This window comes from Parasteatoda tepidariorum, chromosome 8 (assembly GCF_043381705.1).
Source record: "Parasteatoda tepidariorum isolate YZ-2023 chromosome 8, CAS_Ptep_4.0, whole genome shotgun sequence".
Taxonomy (NCBI): domain Eukaryota; kingdom Metazoa; phylum Arthropoda; class Arachnida; order Araneae; family Theridiidae; genus Parasteatoda; species Parasteatoda tepidariorum.
In genome coordinates, this window is record NC_092211.1 from 52,257,496 (window position 1) to 52,281,087 (window position 23,592).

General features: G+C 27.9%; 1 protein-coding gene across 2 annotated transcripts in view; it reads left to right on the forward strand.

Moving 5' to 3' along the window:
• Positions 1-16,642: 16,642 nt before the first annotated feature.
• The window catches only part of LOC107444219 (cell adhesion molecule Dscam1), a 112,530-nt gene continuing 105,580 nt past the window's right edge, over positions 16,643-23,592 (forward strand). Inside the window, exon 1 of one of the 2 annotated variants that reach the window (XM_071184000.1) lies at positions 16,643-17,107. In XM_071184000.1, coding sequence (XP_071040101.1) covers positions 17,044-17,107 — 64 coding nt within the window. In that variant the 5' untranslated portion in view covers positions 16,643-17,043. The remainder of the gene's footprint in view (positions 17,108-23,592) is intronic. The other variant, XM_071184001.1, reaches the window with a different exon arrangement.

The following is a 23,592-nucleotide window of genomic DNA, read 5'->3' on the forward strand; positions in this document are numbered from 1 at the left end:
AAAAAACTAACATAATTAAAACTATCAGTAAAAGGAAATCACTTACAATTTTCTTGCGAACTTCATTGTCGACTACTATCAAGAAATCCGATGACTAAATGAAATGAGCAGCTAAGATTTAAAAACAACTATTGTTTATATCATTATTAAAATACATGGTTACATTGTTAAAGCGTACGAATAATGATACAACTTACTTTGACATTTTATACAAAAACGAATTCTGGTTTGTTGAAAAAAAGAAGCAACAATGCTTGTTCGTGTTCTTTCACTTTGTTTAAATAATAGCTAATTTAGCATTAAAATGTGTTGAGGTAGTTGAGTAAAGACAAGGTACAAAAAAATATGGAAACGATGAAATACCACGAGAAATACATATCGACTCAAAAATTTAAAAATAAACTCGTAAAATCGTTTTAAATGAGGAATTCAAATACACAAAACATCCTAACAATCTTTTCCCCTTAGGTAGTGTGGGGTCAACTTCAGTAAATTCAAAAGGAGTTAGTAAATTCAGTGGGGTCAACTTCAAAAAATTATATCAAAAAATAAGTACCCTCTTTTTCATTTCAGATTTGAATTTGCTAGTAAAAAACAGGTGTTGCATTTTGGTTCATAAGTGGTGTTATTATTTTATTTTCTATAATAACCGGTGTTAAAGAGCCAACCCAGGGGTCAAAAAACTCAGAAATTTCACCCGTCCCCAAGGACGGCTTGTCCAACAATATACCCGTCCTCCTTTGAAACTAACCCGTAGCTTCTAAATAAATAAAAATATAACTTTCTCTTATTTATTGCAAACATTTATATAAATTGCACAATTAATTAGTAGTTACTAAGATTGCATTATGCAGTAATAAAAGAAACACTAGGTTACTAATAGTAACCTAGTATTTCTTTTATGAAATAATTCATTTCTCTTATGAAATAATTTAAAAGACAAAGGTCAAGTTATCTGGAATGTCAATTTATCCGAGGGTACTGCGTTTTTTAAATGAATCAAATATGACGTTTGCCAGTTCCACAATCAGGCCAATGATTTACAGAGGTTTCTGCAGAGAAATCTGAAAGGGGTTTTCCAGTTAGGTAGATGTTCATAATTGCATTTACCGCTTCTTGTTTAAGACCAGTACGTAATACATTTTTTTTGTAAGTTCATTGCTGAAGTTCATTGCTAAGTTCAACAGCTGCAGTTCTCCCAGACGGAGAAAACATCAATTCAATTTCAGGCTCATTTTAGAGATGAGGCGCTAGACTCTTGTAAGATTACAAAAACTGAAAATATATCACGAACATTAACGGGAAAATGGCCGTCCGCGCGGACGTCGGATTCGAGAAATTCGCTGTCCGCGGGGAATTTTTGACAGCCGAGGACGGGCGGACGGGTGGTTTTTCGAGCCTTAAACCAACCCATTTTCAGGTTTAAACTACCAATGTTCACCTCCGTAGTCTTCTTTTATCCCAGGCCAAAAGACTAGGGAACTCTTAGATCAAGCATTGGGATAAACTAGCCAGTGTGGGGGACTTTTTGATGGAATTAACTTCTATTTGCACTAAATTCAGAGGAAAACCACAAAAAAGCCCAATGATTAGTTTGATTTCAATAGGATTCTAACCCGTGTTCAACTTACCCCTGAGAATACTTTAAGGGTCATTCTAACGGCAAAAAAAAAAGAAGGAAAAAATCGTAAGCGAATTCGGGGATCAGAACGAGAAGCCCAACTGGTGAGATTTTTCCGGGTTTCATTCCACCAATCAGGTTCTTATTCCAATCTCTGAATTCACGTGCGTGAATTTTTCTCACGCTGTGAACGATGATACAAGTGAACGATTCCTGACGTCAGCACTTTGGTTCGTGAGATATCTCTAGGAGCAGAATTCACATCTAGCAGCTAGGGATACTACTCTGCATTTTTTTCAGTTCAATCGGTTTACTTTTATTCATTATGAAATGCACTACTAAAATTATATATGCCCAGAGAGGATTTTGAATTCAAATCTTTCATAAATATTCTGCAAATTTTACAATGACTTGACTCAAATGACTATTAGAAATACGTAAATTGATTAAAAAAATTATCATTCTAGTGATCAAAACAACATTCCCGGATGCTTGTTAGAACTCTTGGAATATGTGAAATCTATGGCCTGCACTTGTTGGTCTGTATTTGATAGTTTCCGGGGTCTGGGTAAATAATAGTTTTCTTTGGTGATTACAAGAGGTCGTAAGTAGGACTGGGCTATAAATCGATATATCACGACATATCGACTTAACGCCTGTATCGGCAGGCCGATACAGCGACTTTCGTTCCAGGCGATGCATCAGAAATCTGATTTAAGCCGTCGAGTAAAGAAGACGAACGATATAGCGATATAAGACACGCAAGGATCGCTTACGTTCCAATGCCAACTCGCGCTGGGGAAGACGATGTACGTATCGTTATATTGAAACGGCCTTGATTGATGAGTGGTAGAATCAGAATCAGTTTTGAGAACATATATCGTGATCTCGCATGTTCGTTTCCGCTCCTCTTAGTTTTTTTTTCTTCTTTGTTGCGACTTGATATCGTTTCTTGTGGATTATTTTCAGTGGGACGGACTTTGTGATCGCCGTCGTTACCTTGTTCTGAACGTAATCTATTATTGAAAAGAATACGTAAAGAAGTGTTTCTTAATTAATTAGGTAAATTTTTTTTTGACACAGAAATTTCTTTTTTATTTTTAAATGTGAAAATTAATTTTGATATTATATGTTTAAGAATTATTTTACATCATTGAATTTATCACAAACGGAAATCTAATTTAAGGTGCCCATAAAGAATTAAATTAAAAAGTAAATAAATTTGCTAGGCTATTTCTTACTTTATTTTAACTTATTAAAAACTTTTTGGATAAAATAATAATTTAATGGGTTTTTATTACTGATTTCAAATTTATAAATATTTAGTTGTTTTCATTTTTACAATTAAAATTATAACAAAACTTATTCTTCCTCTTTTGGATTTGGACATAAGTCAATCAACTTTGTTTATTCAAAAAAAACTAGTAATGTTTGCGATTGCGACTTCTTTTTTTAAAATCATTTAGCATTTCGCTTTATTAAAGAGTATAATAGTGTTTTTTACTTTTCTTTCAATATTGTCAGTTGAATATATTATAGAATATCATAATTCTTTTGTTTTTATTTTTAAGAAATTAAACCTTACTTTGTTTTATCGTTCAGAATTCGGTAATTATTCAATTTAACTTTATTATTTATGTGAAATAATAGTGATAAAATATAGTGTTGCTTTAAAAGTGTTTTTTTTTGTTTAATTTATTTAGCACTTTGTTTTAAGCATACAAATAATCTTCAACGAACCTATTTTTTAAATTTTCTTTCTATATTGTTAGGCAAATATATTGCTAAATTTCAATTTTATTATTTTTTTATTATCTATTTTTAAACTAAGAAATCTTTCGTTTTTTGCGCGATCATTTTTGGAAAATATAACATTAATATCTTTCTTAAGCAAAACATATACATCAAATTCATAAATTGATTTAAATCAATCTGAGTATGAAGTTTTGATAGAAATCCGACTTTCTGCGCCTTACAAGTAAATGAATTTCACAAATACTATATCGCGATACATCACTATATCGCGATGCAAAACTGACGATGCATCACGATATAAAATTTCTTATATCGCCCAGTCCTAGTCACCAATGATTTTAGAGTCAAATAAAATCCATGCATAATTTTGTGGTTGGGAAGCCGCCATCTTTAATCTAATCTTCGAATCAAACTTTTAGTAATGCAGATCAGTCTTCTGCCAACCTTATTCTCTGATCAAGCTTAGGCATGAATACCAAACCGTCACTAATTGCCCATTTTGAAGATGAAACCATTAGTGAACTGAAGTTAGATGTTATTAATCAAAGCAAACTAAATATCTTCAAACTATAAATTTCTATTTCCGTCATTCAGTTGAGGCAAAACACTTTTCAGCATGGACAGAGAAAGAAATTCTCGTAAAATTACCGTGATGTTTGGTAATGAAATTTCAAGTTTCATTTATTTATTTATTTTTATAAAAAAAAATTGTGTAAGAGAAACCAAAATGTTCGGTATTTAAACTATTCACAAGATATTCGCATTCATATGGTAACGGTTTATCGAAAATTCTTGTTTTTAAAATTATGGTTCTTATTACCACATTAAAAACACAAAATCAAAAAGCAAATTTAATCGAATAAATGGTTTTCATGCCAGGCTGTAAGTTATTATGATAAAATTACAAAATTTAATCACAAGTTATAAAACCATATTTTTTTAAAACCAATTTTACCATAATCACTACCAAGGGCTCCGGTGAAAATTAATTAGCTTTTTGGTGTTCCCATTGAGTTGAAAACACGTTAATTTTCCCCATATTCTAGTAATTTTGAACATTTTTTCTCTCAGTGTGAAAGTTAAGCTAAAAAAATCGACAAAAACGTAAATGTCAACGAAATATAAAAAACTTGATTTCAAATNAATAAAAAAAAAACCTTGTTTAAATTATTTTCAATTTAAACTGTTTTTTTTTTTTTTTTTNAATTTTACCAACTCAAGAAATTTTCCGGAATTTTGACTTGGGCTCACAATCACCCCTGCATATTCTAGTAATTTTGAACATTTTTTCTCTCAGTGTGAAAGGTAAGCTAAAAAAATCGACAAAAACGTAAATGTCAACGAAATATAAAAAACTTGATTTCAAATTAATTTTCAAATGTAAGATTCATTTGGAAAGGAAATACGACGCAAAAATGTTACTGTATTTTCTGTAAATAAATAAATTGTATTGCAGAAACAATAACTTTATTGCATCGGTATTGATAAGAAAAAACTTTATTTAGCTCTAATTTGTTTCTAAAAACTAAATAATTGTTTTCACGAGTTTTGCAATAGTCTTCAAGATATGTTCTTTTAGTTTTTAGTTTGCTACAAAATGTGTTTTTTTTCTTTCAAAAATAAAATTTCTTCTAAAAGATATGCAACACAAGATAAAAATGACTACTAATTAAAGGAAAAACAAATATAATAAATATATATATGCATTTTTTAAAAATTTGATTAAAAGGTGAAGAAGGTACCTTACTCTCAGTAAGTTTATTTCTTTTAATGTTCAATTGTAAGTTTTATTCTGGAAAAGTAATAATAAGTTTGTTTTTGATTAAAACAATGCTTTGAACTTCTTTATAGTTTGAAGTCTTTATAGTCATTTTTTTCTGTTTATACTTCAAAAATGTCTCTTTATCACCGATAGTTAATTGAAAAAAGCAACTTAAGATTTAACTTAATATTTCAAATAATTTAGTATGGTCCTTTCTTCAACACTTTTATTTTAAAACATTATTTTATGACGTAAGAAAAATTTTATAACTGAAATGCAAATATTTTATAGTAAAACGATTTCCACCTTTTTTTTTAAAAGCGCAACACAAAGTATAAATCAACATTACAATTTATTTTAGGTAACCTATATATTTATTATTTTCAATTTGAAAAAAAAATATGAAAGTCTTCTTTTTTTCTACTCAAGAAAAAAATCGGAAAAAAGAAGTGAAATTAATAGGTAATTAATAATTTAAGAAGCTGAATTTATGAAGAATCAGCATATTTAATTTGTAAATTAATTATTTTTAATTAATATTTTTCATTTGGAATTATTGTATGTCTATTTTTAATACATTATATATAAATATATATTTTTGAAGGTTTTTCGCATTGAATATATCTTTAATATTGAATATTTATTAAATAATTGATAAATATATTAACAGAATCCAATTATTTGTAATTAACCTTTCCTTTAATCTAGTTATATATTTTTTATTTAAACCTAATCCATTTAATTAAAGTTGATTGAGTTTCCCTCTTTCGCTAAAACAAGTTTCTAGTCTAAAGTCTGTTTCACATTTAATGAATTTCAATTTCCTACGGCATTAAATTTAAAAGAAATTCATTATTAATTTAAAAAACTCTAAAAAGCTCATGTAAGTACAAAAGCAGGACTTATTAAGTTACTGCATCACTTATATTAAATTCCCTTTTCAATGCAATTAGTTCTTTGTGAGAAAAGCGAATTATGAAAATTTGACTACAACATTCTTACTTAGTTTCTTCGAATTAAGTTTTAGATCATCTAAGAATTTCTTTTATCAAGAGTACTTTGTTCTTTAATAATTAATTTACAAATGGAACCAATTTTTCTTCTTCTTTAAATTCCTTTAAAAGCGTTCTCAGAAGCGAAGAACTAGTTTTCATAACAAAACAATTTTAAGTAGCCCTAAATATTTTTATTGTTTTACATATTTAGGCTATTTAAGTTGTCCTTTTCTTTTCTCTCAAAGAAAAGTCAGAAAAAAAAGAAGTGAAATTAATAGGTAAAATAAGAATTTTAGGAGCGGAATTTACGAAAAATCGGTGCATTTAATACATAAATTAATTCACTTTAATATTTATTTTTACATTTAAAGTTTTTATATGTCAATTTTCAACACATTATTTAAAAAATATATTTTTGAAGGTTTTTCTATTGAAATGCTTCGTTAATAATACTGAATATTCATTAAATAATTGATAAATATAGTAACAGAATTCAATTACTTATAATTAACTTTTCTTTTAATCTAGTTACATATTTTTTAATTTTTTACCTAATTTAATTATTTAACGTTGAATGAGTTTTCCCTTTTTCGCTAAAACAAGTTTCTAGAAAGTCAATTTCCTGTTTAATGAATTTCAATTTATTAAAACATTAAATTTAAAAGAAATTCATTATTAATTTAAATCCCCCCAAAAGCTCTGGTTATAGTACTAAAATAGTACTTATTGAGTTACTGTATTACTTATATTAAATTCCCTTTGCAATGTAATTAGTTCTTTCTGAGAAAAGCGCATTATGAAAATTTGACTACAACATTCTTACTTAGTTTCCTTGAATTAAGCTTTAGATCATAAAAGAATTTCTTTTATCAAAAGTGCTTTGTTCTCTAATAGTTAATTTACAAATAGAACTAATTTTCTCCATTCTTTAAATTCGTTTAAAAGCGGCTTTAGAACCGAAGTAATAGTTATCATTACAAAACACAATTTTAAGTAGCTCTAAATACTTCAATTGTTTTACATATTTAGACTATTTAAGTTGTTTGTTTTAAAAAGCTTTCTACCGAAAAAAATTTTAGAACCATAACAAAATGAATTCAGGACTTAAAAGAAATATTTATTTTTACTAAAATATGTAACGGTAAAACGTTTGCGAAGTATTTAATATTCTTATAAACCATATCACATTTTGGAAAATAATAAAAATAATGAATTAAAATCATTAAATAATCATAAATCATTAATCGAATTTTGAAATTGGAGAGCATACTTATCTGCTTCATTAAGAAATTAATTTATCACCGTAAATGTTCAATTTTATTTAAACAAATTTAACTGAAATAAATTTAAAAGTACTCGTTTTTTTAAATATCACTTACTTTACTTGCAATATATGTAACATAAGGTTAACTATATCTTTCTACTACTTGCTGCATCGGCTTACGGTTTTTTACTATATTTGAAAAGGGAAATAGCATAAATTTTACTTAGGTTTAGTGAATTCAGGAGACCAAATATTTTTTGCACTCACACAGAAGTTAAATTTATGTATCAGAAATATCTTTTGCAAATTTATTTGCTAAGTTGGAATAATGTTTTGAAAAGCTAGGGAACGGTTTTTGTTCATTTAATGAAATATATTTATTTTTTATTCTCTCCATAACCAGAAATAAAATATTGCCAAAATTTATTTCAAACAGTAGAGAAATAAAATTTTAAAATGCCATATATTTATCTGATATCAAAATAATTTATTTAAGATAAAAGAAGGCACATGAATTGAGGAAAATAACGATGAACAAAAAACGTTTACAATTTGATGTGCTTTCTAGACCAATAAAATGTTCCTTTTAAGCCTTCTGCTTTGGCATCTACAATACAAAAAAACTCTTGTAAAATGCATACCTCTCACTCTGAATTAAAGCATAGGGCTTCTATCATATCACTAGATTTGTGGCCAGATATTTAGCCTCTCGCCTTTCTTTTCCTATTGTTTTCAATTCGCCTACAATCATCCTGCACCAAGTATCTTTTAGGTCTTCCTCTTTTTCTTTTGCCCTGAGGGTTCCAATCAAAATTTTGTTTTACTTCAAATTTTTCAGGTTTAAGTAAGACATAGCCAATCCATTTCCATTTACGTTTTTTAATTTCCAGATCAATCGGTTTCTGTTTTGCCTTTTCAAAGATTTCCGCATTAAAAATTTCATGGAGCCACTTGGCATGCGAGATCCTTCTTAAACAGTTGTTAGTAAATTTGTAGTAGTTTTGTAGTTTTTCACAGTTGTAGTTTTTTAATGTGCAAAATATTCGAGGATTTTGCTTTGATTATTCCTTTATTTATTTTAATTTTTGTGAATTATTACGCATATTACGTATGATTGTGATTATTATGTATGTATTATTATGAATTATAATTTTTTAATTAAGTATCATTGAAGATACATAATTAGTCTCATCTCCACCAAATATTCAAAATCAGTTGTATTACAACATTTCAGGTGATTTAGTTTTGTTAAAAGAAAATATTATTTTCGCTTAAATCATTGTGCTATTGTTATAAATTAAGGTGCAGAAAATATAATAATTACATAATTATTAAAATTATTATAATTATTATAATTTTTAATTAATTAATTAATATAATTATTAATAGATTAATTAATATAATAATTGTAAATATAATTATTATAATTAAAAGTAATTTAATAATTATTATAATAATAATTACTGGCTTAATTAAAATATAATAATTAATTTTAAGCTACTCAATTTACAATACCATTTAGAGCAATTTTTTGAAATTTGAAATGTTTGCTAAAAAAAATAATAAAATTGTTCTCTTTAAAATGTTATGCACTCCAACTTTGTCTGGAATGAGCCCATTTATAGTTTCATTGACTAGCTCAGAAAAAATACGATAATTGATCTCAAGTCACTTAACGTAAAAAAAATATCGCATCGTTCTAGGATTTCGTCTCTTTCTGTACAGCATCGTTCTAGGATTTTTTTAAACGTCAAAATAAAAGCTCTTTTATAAAATAGAATATAATTTTGCTTCAACGCACACCAAATAATTATTTCTGGATACCTTATTTAAAATAGTATGATTTATAACAAGTCGCACAATGTACAAAAAATATTTCTAGAAACTTATTCCACGATTTGCAAAATTATTTTTTTTCACTATTTCTATCTTTAGTTATACAGCATAACTTAATCAGAAAAAAAAATGATCTCAAGTCACTCAATATATAAAGTAAATAATCGCTCTGAAATCAGATATAGTCTGCTTTAGATTCACCTCTTCCTATTTTTAATTGAATTGGATAACTGAATTAAAATTTAAAAATTAACTCAGTGATACAAGAACACATAAAAATGTTTGGATTGTTACGTTTTTTAAAGTAAAATAATCATTTGGAAACAAGACATAAATAATTTTACTTCATTTTCTGAGTTTTTAGTTGAGCTGGATAACTCAGTCAAAGTGCAAAATTATGTTCAAAACACACCAATGTATAAAAACATCAACAAAATAAGGTTCAAGGACTGTTCTGTGGGTCAAAAAAGGTAACCGTTTTGGAATATGATATAATTTGTTTTGTATTATCTCTCTTCATGCAGACTGGATAACTCAGTCAAAATACGAAAATAAATAAATAAATAAATAAATATTCTTAAGTCATCTGATGCATTCAGAAAATCTGTAGAACAGATTTTTCTAGGATTGTTTCATTAGTTAAAATAAAATTATCGTTCTGAAACAGGATATAAACAATTTTCTTCAGTCTCTGAAAATTTTAGTTGCACTGTATAACTGAATTAAACTTTCAAAATTAATTTAGAGTTACAAAAACCCATAAAAATAACTGGATTGTTACTTTTTTTTAAAAATGAAATAATCATATTAAAAAAGTAATAAATGGTTTTGTTTCATTTTCAAAACTTTTACATGAGTGGATAACTCAGTTAAAATGCAGAATAAATCCTTTTAAAACACCTATGCTAAAAGGCGTCAATAAAATAAGATTCAAAGACTATTCTGTGGGTCAAAAAAGGTAACTGTTTTGAAATACGATGTAATTTGTTTTGTATTGTTTTTCTTCATACAGACTGGACAACTCAGTCAAAATAAATAAATAAATAAATAATCTTAAGTCATCTGATGCATTCAGAAAATCTGTAGAACATCTTTCTAGGATTGTTTCATTTGTCAAAATAAAATTCCCGCTTTGAAACAAGACATAAACAATTTTGTTTAGTCTCTCAAAATTTAGCTGCACTGGATAGCTGAATTAAAAATTTAAAAATTAATTTAGGGTTACAAAATCACATAAAAATAATTGGATTGTTACGTTTTTTAAAATAAAATAATCATTTTAAAACAAGACTTAAATGGCTTTGTTTCATTTCCAAAATTTTTATTTGTACTGGATAACTCAGTAAAAATTACAAAATTATTTTCAAAACAATGTATAAAAACATCAATGAAATAAGATTAAAGGAGTATTCTGAGGGTCAAAAAATAACCGTTTTAAAATACGATATTATTTGATTCCGTGTTGTTTCTTTTTATACAGACTGGATGACACAGTCAAAATACTAAAAAAATAATAAATAAATAAATAGATAAATATATAAATAAATAAATAAATAGATATATAAATAAATAAATAGATAAATAAATAAATAGATAAATAAATAAATAGATAGATAAATAAATAAATTAATAGATAAATAACTAAATAAATCGATAAATAAATAAATGATCTTAAATCATCTGGTACATAAAAAAATCTTTAGAAGATATTTTTAAGACCGTTTTATTTGTCAGAATAAAATTACCGTTCTGAAACTAGACATATAAGATTTTGTTTAATATCTCACCATTTTTAGTTACGTTGGATAACTCAATTAAATTACAAAATGGATTTCAAGCTACCCGATATTCAAAAAGTTTGTGTAATAGTATTTTTGGATTGACCAATCTGTCAAAATAAAATAGTATACAATTCGCTTTTGTTTCTTTTTAACCAATATTTGCTCTCACTGGATAATTCAATGAAACTATAACATATCTTTACTCTCCAATATATATAAAAAAACAAGTTACAGAACATGATTCCAGGATTCTATAAAACGTGAATCGATCTATAACTGTCTATCCATTGAACGTCTATCCATTACAATCTATTAAATCTTCGATCTTTTTCGAAATACGATCCAATTTGACCTTTCCCCATTTTTATTTACACTGTTTAACTCAATGAAAATTTAATAATAGGCAATTTTACTCCGAAAGCATTTATTTCTTTTTAGCAAAATGCGAATTTCAATCAACTTAAAATTTGAAATTTGACAAATAATGTTCGGTAAAATAAGCTTGCAATAATCTTCGTGATTTATGAGAAACTTGGAAGCTGTAAAGCTATAATACACATTCTTTCCTAAATATCAAACTAACGTAAGTCATAAAAATATTTTTCAAAGAAACGGCTTCCTTTAGGGCTTGGGAGAATGTGTACGGCAATTTAATAAGTCATTTTTCTCAAAGCTCAGAAGTTTCCGCCGGTTATGAGAAGCAATAAATTCCCAAGCTATGTGAACTGGTAACTAGATTTCTTTAAATAATATTGCAAAAATAAATTTGCTTTCACTGGAAATTTGAGCCAAAACCTGATTAAAGATGATTTAAAGCATCACTTTTGAACATTTCGAGCATTATGTTTCTGAAAGTTTAAATATCTTTAAAGTATAAATTTATGTAACAAATATATTTTAGTGAAATTAGAAAAAATTCACGTTTTTTATAATACTTGACTCTGCTCGCTTCACTCCCCAACCACTACTAAGGATTTTTAGTCATTTTTTTACTCGCTGTAAAACAAAAACTTCATTATAAATAACCTTTATTCCGGTTTTAATTTTATTTTCATTCTATTATTACTCGTGATGCTATAAATTTCGTACATCGTTAAATAATATTGCAAAAATCTATGCTTACGCTATTAATCTGAGTTATACTAGGTGTAAAAATACTTTATTCTGCATTAGCTTTGAACATAATGTTTCCACGAGTTACAACATTTTAAAGCATAAACTTTGGCAAAAAAAATTTTTTTTTGAAATTTAAAAACTGTTTTTTTTTTTTTTTTTTTTTTTTTTTTTTTTTTTTTTGATGGAAGGTTTTTCTTTTCTGTTAGGTTCTATCCCCAATCCACATTAGTGATTTACATTCATCTTTGTTTCTCGTTGTGAAGCAAGAATTTTATTAAAATATGAAATTTCTTTATTCTTTAGATATTTTTCTCAAATCTCACTCCTGATGAAGTAAAATCCTATATCATCAAATAATATTGTAAAAATAAATGCTTACGCTATACATTTGAGTCATACTTGGTTCAAAGATACTCTATGACGCATTAGCTCCTTTAACATTACGCTTCCAAGAGTTAAAAATTTTTTAAAGTATAAATTTGGGTAGTGAAATTCCCTTACGGAAATTAGAAAACTGAACTTCTAATACAAGGCTTTTCCCTCTGTTCGCTTTGCACTCCTACCTCTATTAATGTTTTAAGGTAATTTTTCTTTTCCACTGTAAAAAAAAATTTCATTAAATTATTAAATTTCTCTTTCTTTTATATTTATTTTATTCTTATTCCTGATGTTATAAATTTCGTACGGTACATATTAATTTATTTACATTATAAATCTCAGCCATAAGGCGATCGATATATTAGAGTTTGGTTGTTCATTAAATTTCTGGAACTGCTGGTTTCAACCATTTACCTTTAATAGATTAGAGAATAATACTTGTAAGCTTTTTTGATCAAGAACTATTCTTTCAAAAATTATTTGAAAATAAAAGATATAAAAAGAAAATTCAAAATATCTTGTCTAAAACACAAAACTCAATAAAATTTTGTAGAGTGCTTCAATTTCTATTACTCAAATTTGATAATTTTCTCATTCTGCTTAAATCCTTTAAAAATATCGTATTTCACCTTAAAGATATTTGTTAATATCATATGCATCAGTTTTTATTTCCAATGCCCTCCTGGGTTGTCATTCGCCAATTGAGGCGTATTTGGGCAGATATTTTGGCCATACTTTTAGGGGGCCAACGTTGCTTCACAGTGAGGACAGATAGTACAGAGAATGAAAGAATATCCATGCCTTGTCCTGGTTTCAAACCCAGAACCTTTCTGATGCAAGGCCGATTCCCTGACCCCTACATATTTCGGTCAGCTACGAGTCAAATCTTTATTTTTTTACATTTCTTATTTAATAATATTTAAAACTTATTGCGAATGAACGCATATAATGATCTAAAACGAAAATTTAATTTTTTTCCAATTAATGGCGATTAAAATTAATGACTATAATATGTTAACTATTTATTTACTTAATATCAACTATGCCTACGAATAAATAAAATTTATGAACTGAAACAAACAAAACAAAAAAGAAACTCAAAAGCTTTGTTTGATCTAATATTTACATTTTACTATATGTTTGCCTTAAAAATAAACAAAAGTAAGCAAGAATTTTATTTCCTTCTGTTTTCATCATATGCGTTTAAATTGTATCATTTATGAAAAATATTTTAAAATAGTTTAACTGTTTGTTTTAGTTACAGAAAAATAAAGATTTTTACATATGAAGGAAGCACTATAATATAATATAGTAACGCTATAAAAATAAGTTGATATTTGTTATATAAAATATATGATTTAATAGAATTTTATATTAAAATATATTTGTAATTGGTATCCTAAAGCTATTGTTTTGTTAGTTAATCAAACTTTTATGTAAATAATAGAATACATGTATAACGAAATACTAAGTTTCGAATAAACTTAGCATAATTATTGGTATCACAATCAATTCACTACTATAAATATTTTCCTAAGTCCATTTATAGTATCTTTTATTATATGCTGATGGCAAAGCCTTTTTCGAATGATTCAGTTTTTTTCATTTAATACATTTAATGCATTAAAAGATTTCGTTTCGTTATGAGTCCTCCATCTACCATAATTACATTCGTAAGATAATGTATAAGATGTATATAAAATAGAATGAAAGTACTTGTTTGAACAAGATTATTTTACTGAAACTTAAATAATTTAATTTATTCTTTTATTAAAGCACTTTAAAAATTTCTAAATTGCGAAATAATTAAATCTCTTAGCAATTACGTATTTAGAAAATCTGTTCTTTGTGTGAATTGATAAAAAAAATCGTAATCCATCACCAAACTTCAATGTAAAGAATTAATTTTTGAAATTATTCTGTGTAATGTATATCCCTTCGAATTTCAAAAGGGTATATTAATTAATAACCATAGTTCACAAAATTTACATCTTTTAATTAAATATTTCCTAACTAGAGACTTTTTTCCCGATTTTAAATTGCTTTAATTATAATTAAATATTACACTAAGATATTCATTTTCATTACATAAAACATATGCTTCATAAAGGTACTTGAAAGTATTTGAGCTACAATGGATTTTGTAATTAATATTTTTAAATAATTAAGTTTGATTTTTCATAAATAAACCATACTTAGAAGGCGTGATAAAAATTTTTATTGTTATCTTATTACGTATATGAGTTCTTAAAAATATTTATGAACTTCCAGTTTGCCGGTTAAACAGTGAAAAAAAAATATAAGAATAAGAGTAATGTGAAGAATATTATAATAAATACTAATATTATTATATGCTAATTCTATATATATATATTATTTATTAATATCAATGAGCTTAAAGAGTATTTATCATTGATTAAAATCAGTTTAAATCTGTAGCTCTTCAAGGCTGTAAGAAAAAGATAATAATAATTAAAGCGCTCAAATAATTTCGAAATTTCTTAACACAATTATGAGCTGTTCTGTATTGCAGAGCTTCGAAAAATATCATACACTAAAGGATTGCTAGAACATGTTATGAATTCGAATTAAGAGTTGAAACTTTATGTGGAATAATATCCATGATTATTTTAGCGAATCAGTGTCTTATTTTACGCAATACATTAACCAGACATTTCCATTTTCAAAAGGAATTACATTAAATCGACTTTCAATATTTGTACGATTTTCGAAATCCTGGGTGCGTTTCCTGAGAAATGGGTCCGTTCCCCGACATGGCACTTTGACGATGCCGTTCGAAAACAAACTGAAAAGTTTAATCGGTTTTTATCCTGAAAGAAGAGCAGTGATAGTCTTTCCTTTTCCTTTTGCTTAAAATAAACGATTTTGTATTGAAAACAACCTTTTCATTTCAATACAAAATAATTTCCAAAGCTGCACCCGATAGTCGACTTTTTTTATGAAAATTTTTGTAAAATATACATTTGAAAAGTTTAAGTTTTATTGGTGCTATTAAAGTAGAACAATCAAACCACATTCAGTGAGAATGTTCCTTAAGTTTGTACATATTTTTCCCAAATGCCCACCTGAGTTGACATTCGTCAATTCAGGCTTATTAGGACAGATTTATTGGCCACTCTTGAATGTGCATCAAATTAGGTTGGCCAACGTCGCCCCCACAGTAAGGACAGGTAGCACAGAGAATGAAAGAACATCCATACCTTGTCCGGGATTCGAACCCAGAACCTTTCTGATGCATGGAAAGTTTCCTGATCACTACTCTGTCCTGGTCGGCAATTTGTAAATATCATGAAACGTACAGTATTATTCTGTAAGAGTTTATTATTTTTATTTTAGTTAATATTTTTTTGAGAGAAATATAAAAAATATTGAAAAAAAGAATTATTAATTAAAAGATAAATGACGCCACTTGAAAATTATGAATTGAATAATCGAAAAACAGTTAAACAATTAACAACCGTTAAAGGATAAACTTTGGAGCTGCTTTCAAGAGCTTAGCATCGAGGAATAGACCCAAATATTATAATTTATCTTTCGATAATAATGATGGTCTTTAAAAACAAAAGCTAGAAAACTGTTTTGTGACTAAAAATGTGAATTTTAAAAAAAAACACTTTAAAACATGATTTAAAGATAAACCCTTTCATAAAATTATTACCTTAAAACACGACATTCATTTTTACATTTTAAATAAAGTCTTTCAATAAAATAAAATACACTAAAATACGTTTTAAACTATAAATTGCTCTACGGTTATAGTTTGTTAGAAAGCAGTAGCTCTTAAATATATCTAAGCAATAAATTTAGGCTATTAAAATGTATGAGATCTATTTTTGTGAAGTTTTTACGTCATGAAAAGAATCGTCATGAAATACACGGATTTGAAAATGATGGATTTGAAATGATGCGGACACGGATTTGAAATGATGATACACGGATTTGAAAGATGAAATACACGGATTTGAAAATGAAATACGAAAACTTCTCCTACGATATTTCTCACCATTTTAACAGATATTTCACTATCTCAAAATGAAGCTCACTTTAACAAGGAATTATGGCAGCGCCCTCTACATTCAAAGAGCGAAAATTCGAATCTTTGAAGCTGTTAGCAGTTCTCGTCCAATCGTCACTGTAAGTTAGTCAAATAACTTTTCCTCTTTAACTCTTCCGTCTGCAGAAGGTGCTAGTGCTTACGCTGCTTCGAGGTATGCTTCCGTGCATTCATTAGAGGCTCATTAAGAGATAGTTCATTGTCAGAAAAGGGTTTTTACTTTGATGCAAGAGCAAAAATAGAAAGCAATTTGGATTGTGAAACTTTTTTCGAGTTTTTATTTTCATAGATATCATCACATCATATCCTCATCGTAAAATTTATAATATACACAATAATAGTGTTAAATGACCATCATAAAATAATTTGAAATTAATTTATTTCAGTTAAATACTTATAAATGCGAAGTATCTTCATGCACTGTTAATTAGACTTGAAGTTTACTCAGAGGAAATTGATAATGTTGGGGATAAAAAGATATTTTTCAACTCATATTCTTCTCTTCTTTCTATTGATAATTACAGGTAAGTTAATTTTTATTAGTTTTAAAATATATATTTTTTGAACTATATTTCAGGTGAATTCTCATACTATCAATTGAATTAGAAACATTTTGAGACAAATAAAATAAGAAATTTATTTATTTTTTTTAAGTTTTGAATGTTGATCCCGGATTATATTAAGTTTGAATGAAATAATTCACATTAAAATATTGCATATATGAACTCCTACTAACTAGTTCAAATAATTTTAATTTATTTAAGTTCACGTGACGTGCAGAGAAATGATTATCAGTTTAAGTCTACTAAGAAGTGTTGGACTAGCATAAAGTGAATTCTATTCCTTAATGAAGCTATATAAACAATTTGAAGAATAATTTTCTTTCAAAATTTAAAAAAAAAAAATTCAAAGGTAAAAATTAAATATAATTGGAACTATGTCTAAAGTATCATAATTAGTTCGATTTAGTTAAAACGGTATCTTTATAAAGATGAAAGAAAAATGAATAATTATTTATATATTATTGGCTTATATATTCAGATTTTTATGTAGTTATACCTGAATAAACTGTTTAAAGTAAAGAGACATATTTAAACTTTAAAAACATTTCTATATTACAATAATATGGTATTTTCACTTGATAAAAAGAAGGATATTAAAAGAAAAATGGATTTAATATCATTTAAGAGCAAAACTAATGCTTAGATTTCAAACCGTAAAATTTTGAGAATGACTGGAAAAGCAGTTTTCGCATTGCTTAAAATGTTTTTGAACATCATTTAGAAAAATTTTGCATATTATGTGTAGACATGGCTTTAAAAACTTTCAATATGTTTTGATCTTGTTATATCGTAAAAATTCAATAGCATTATTCATTAAAAAAATTTTTTTCTTCATTTCTTAAGGTACGATTATTATTCTTTTTATTACATATTCAAATTTTAAAGGGAAAAACATTCGCATTATAAATACAAAAGTTTAGCATAAATTTAGGACAGAATCAATAATTTACTGGAAAAGAATTTAGTCAAAGTTAAGCTTCATAAAGATGCTCTAGTTTGCTATGATTGTATAATTTAATTTACTCGTTTTAATGAAATTATTTAAAAAAAATATTAATAATTTTATAAACTGCATTTATCTGAGTGGCAGTTTATCTCTTCTTCTTCTTCATAAGCGCAACAACCCTTCACAGGTCAAGGCTGACTCACAGATTTTCCTCCATCTTATAACCTCTAAAATAGTTAAATATTTACTAATTTCAGAAAAAAAATTAAAAAGTACCACTCTATTTGAAATGTTTGCCTTTCGAAATGAATATCCCTTCTTTTCTTTTTTTTTTTTTGCTTCATTGAAAAGAATAATAATGTATATTTTTTGCAAGTTTATCTGTATTAAATCCCTAGAAAATGAGGCGGAAAGCTGTATTTTTTAACATGAAAATTTTATTTCCATCAAAAAAAAATATGAAGAGGTAATTATATTGACATGTTTCAATCGCGAAAAAACTAGTTCCCAATTTCATGATTTTCAGTCATAAATGAGTAAAACAAAGGAGATTTGAAACAGAAAACGTAAAGATGTCAATGAAAGAAGCTAAAATAAAAGTGAAAACAAAACTAGAAACCCTCAATAGTAAAGCATGAAAAATAAAATGAAATAGAAATAAATGTGAAGAAGCAAAATTTAAAAAGAAACGCAGTAGCCGAGAGAGGAAAATCAAGGCATTTTGATACGCTATGGATTTATATCGTCATTAAGATATTTAGTTCATATGAATGCCAGGTATGACTTTTTGATCCAATATTTTAACAAGAGGCTTCTGAAACTAACTACAACGCAACAATAACGTCAAACTATTATTTGCCTCCGTATTTCACTAAATTTTAATAGTATTATTGCATGAACACTTGAATAAATATTTATTCATCCAACTGCATTCAATGTTAAGAAAATTAGCATACAGAGCGCTTATGAATTTTAATAATGTATTCAATACCATATATAATTAGTTGTTTCTAAATTCAATTACTTGGAATTAAAGTTTAAAATTGCTATACAACGACAGAAAAGAAAATAAATGCAACTGTTTCATGAAAGTTTAAAGTTAAGATAATATTAGTTTGAAGATTTTTATCTGATGGTTAAGAAATGATTAAAATTTCTAACAATTTTCCAAGTTATCGTTCAGTATACGTTTTCTTAGTTTAATATTTTGACGTTAAAATATTATTCATATCAAAAATAAATGCGTGAATTTATTATTGAATTAATCATTGTTCTATCAGAGAAACGAAAACAAATCAAAATTAATCTTGATATAATGATCGATAAATTATGATCTAGTAAGCATTCTTAATTGTTCAGGAATCACCTTATATATGCTAACTAATAAGCACAGACGGTAATTTAAGCCAGTGTAGTCCAGTAGTTACTCGAAAACCACTCAAACGCTGATGTAGGAATGTGAGGTATTCCAGATCAGAAAGAAAAATGAATTAAATATTTTATTATAAAATTTCCCTAAAATTTACATTACTAAATGTTTAATATACTATAATTTATACTAGTTTAAACAGAGAATAAAATTCTTGAAAATTACCGTAGGGTATAGTAATGACATTTCTGGTTAAAAAAAAATAATGATTCTGGTCTATCAGACCAAAGCATTTGGTATTTACACAATTCATTTATTAATTCTTCTGTGCATACAGTAATGTTTCCGAACATTCTTAAAACCAAAAATTCTAGTCTTAAAAATATTAGTTAGTTTAGTTTTGTTACTACTCAACTAGTAAAAAGTGCAAAACTGAAAAACAAACTTTACCATATAAATAGTTTTCATACCATGAGGTATTATGATAAATTTACCAAATTTTACCTCATTTACCAACTTTTTTCACACATTATAAAACTATATTTTATTGTTAATCTTATCAAAATTTAATTTTACCAAAAGCACATTTTGTCACAGATTATAACACTGTGGTTAATTTAACCAAAATCATTACCAAAGTGTAAAAAAAAAGCTCGGTAAAAATTACCGAGTTTTTTCTGTTCTAGAAGCGCAATAAGCACGGTTTATTAACCACACACTCGTAGTTTTGACCATAGTGTACTTTTCTCAGTGTACCACTTAATTTTGAAGTTTCGAATTTAAATAAGACTCTTAGTACTATTTTCTTGACGCAAATTTATCAGTGTGTACTTTAAGTTCAGTAAGGCAAAGTCTAAGGTTCGATTCCAGAACCTGATTCAATTTCTCACTGATCTTAAGACTCTGTTCCCAGTAGATAAATGAAGTCAAACATCACTGGTTGCGGTCAGCGAGATGGTGGGTGACCGCTCTGATCAGCCTGTGAAGGGATCGAGAGTGATCTGTATGGGTCCTCATTAAACTACTCTACCGTAATATGCTTAATTTCGCGTGCAGGTGGTCGGAGTACTGTAGCGGAGGAACCATCACCTATGCAGAAAATAAAAATTGGGATGACTTGTCTTCAGATCATCTACTATGATATTTTTCAGACAGTCATGGCACATAGTCTAGCTCTATTGCGACGTAAATGATGCAACTGGGAATGACTAAAATTGGTGGTGGTTGACTTCCACTGGTGAATGTTGACAATCCCATATTCACTTTGGTAAATGTCCGAAATATATACTAGGTCTAGTTAAGTGCCACTGCCCGGTATAAATTTGCTCGGTACGCCCAACATCAATGTTTTTTAAGATCAAGTGCCACTGCCCAGTATGCATTTAACCGGTACTCCAAAACTCCTGTTTCTGAGACTGATATTTCTCCTAATCTATCCTCAGACGATATTAAAATATCGAATAAGTATAATAATATCAACGAATAAATTAACATCAAATTGGATATAACAAATATTTCGGAGATTCACCAAAGCGACTATGTGATTGTTGGCATTCACCGGTGAGAGCCGACGTTCTCTTGATTTTGGCAACAAATATACCACTACTACTACTCACTTTTAGATCCTTGGGGTTATTAAAAAGTGCAAGTTTTGATAGTAGGGTGAGAAAATCCTGCAATCTGTCCTGGACTACTTTCTTGATATCTATTATTAGTAGATGAAAAATACAAACTGGTGGCAATTGTAAGGAGAAATGACGATTATCAGACCAGAAGCTGCTGGCGTATCGTTAATTAATATCTCTAAAGTATTTAAATTGTCTTAAGCAGTTAAATGAGTATTTAATTTTTTCCCAAAGGTTAAATTAAAATATTTTTCGAGTAATTAGGACAAGATAAATAAAAATGAATAATGAGGGCTACATACAGCTCGTGGACAATGAGTTGGTTCACACTGATTTTAATGAACAAATTGGATACAGAAACACAACTCTTTTAAAATTAATTTGTCTTTTGCAATAGTTTTGGACTTTTAGCACTTGACCTTCAAAATGGAAATAAACCGATGGCCGCTATCTGGAAACTACCGTCAACTATTTTATAAAAGAAAACAGTTTAAAGTTTGAGTTCTTAATGTTATTTTTGCATTTTCTAATTTCCCGTTTTATTCTATACTTGTGGTAATTCTACCAAGCACTACCCAAACTTATCATTAAACCACTGCTATATATCTGGGCTATACAGATGTGTCCGTACACAGATATATACCATTGCTATATATCTGTGTCCGAGGAAGAAGTATGGAATCCTTAATTTATAGTCCATCAGAATTCTCCAACCAAATTTGATGTGTATTAAAATGCTTCAGGTTAATTGTGAATAGTGGAAATCAGTACATTTTGCATTCAGAATTTTGAGAATTTATTAAATTTAGCAAGATGGGCTTATTTAACTTGTTTCCCTTTTCAATCATCTTTAAGTTCGGGTTGCTTGCAAGATATGTCCTTTTAAAAAATGTATTTCTTCTGTAAAATATTCAATTATATCGTACATACCCTTGTAATATCCAAACAAAATTTTAATACATATGGAAAGATCAATTAATGCTTTAAAATATCTATGCAAGCATTTGTTTTAGCAGCAGTAATATCCACATTATTTTACTGTAATATGATCCCAAAGATACACATATTTTTAAGTAACATACATAATAATTTAAAACCTAAAGAAGAAATTCCCAAGAGATATGTTCGAAGGTATTTTACTGAGGGGAATCCTAAATCGACTGTGTCAACCTTCATCTATCAAAAGGTACCTCATGATAGAATCAAGTTAACATGTCTTACATACTAGTACCACTAGTTGATTCATGCTTTTTATATATTTATATCAATTTTTGCTCATTATTATTTTTCTCTTCTTACAAGGCCTCTTTCTCTTCTTTCATAGCATTTTGCTCATTTTTTCCCTCGTATTTTTGTTTATTACCGGGAGACTTTATTTCTTCTTTTCTTTAAGTAATTTATTTTCTTTAAGCAAATCAACAGTTAAATGTTGATCATCCATCAATATTGGCAAGTTCTTATCACCTCCGGGTCACCAATGACGGGAATTATGAATCAACTATGTCAACCTTCATCTATCAAAAGGTACCTCATCATAGAATCAAGTAAACACGTCTTATATACTAGTGAATTGGTATTCAATATTTATAGTGGTAGTTACGCCACATTACTTCCATTGCAATGCAGGTTCTGAAAACTATTCTGAATCTTGAAATCTGAAATCTTTAAAAGTAGATTATTCGGGCATAACATAGTCCGTGCATCCGGGGTATGCACAGCGTATTACGAAGTTCAAGTCTCTATACAGTACTCACATTACGAAACTTCATTTACGAACTATTCATGACTTATAGATATGGCCTTTAATGATATTTTGTGACCCTGATTGATTCATATTTTACTGGCTAAGATATATGTTACAGCCCCATGACTTATTGTGACTTATTTCTGGTTCTGACTCCTATACATCCTGGCTGGTTCTGATATCCTACCTCCCTGAAGCATGATGTCTTAGTGGTTAAGTCACAGTGCTAGATTTTGCGATTTAGCGATGTGGCCCACCCAGCTTCAGATACCATCTTGTTTGAATTAATAAGTAACATAATGTGTGGATGGTTGGTGTGGATGGTTGGCCATCTATGGCAAAGAATACGTCTTCAGCACATTCATTCACAATATTTCAATTCAATTCATTCACAGATAGCAATTTTGAACTGAACCAGAGAACGATCAATCTCTAATTCAGTACCCCCAGAGGTAGAATTTGCTATGGGAACATAGAGGGCTTTGTGACCCGACAGATTTAACATACATCAGTCACCATTTACTTACATGGGAGTCTTCAACCCGCGGGGATCGAACTCATGACGTCTTGGAAATGGGCCCAACTCCCTATATATATATATATACAGTACCGCTCAAAAGTATCAGTACACCTAGAAACTTATAAAAAAATGGCAAAATTCAAAGTGTCATAACTTCTTTAAAAATGATCAAAAATGCTTCTGCTTTATCTCATTTTGAAGCTTAAAATCTCTACTTTTATGTACTCTAATTGTTTTTAATT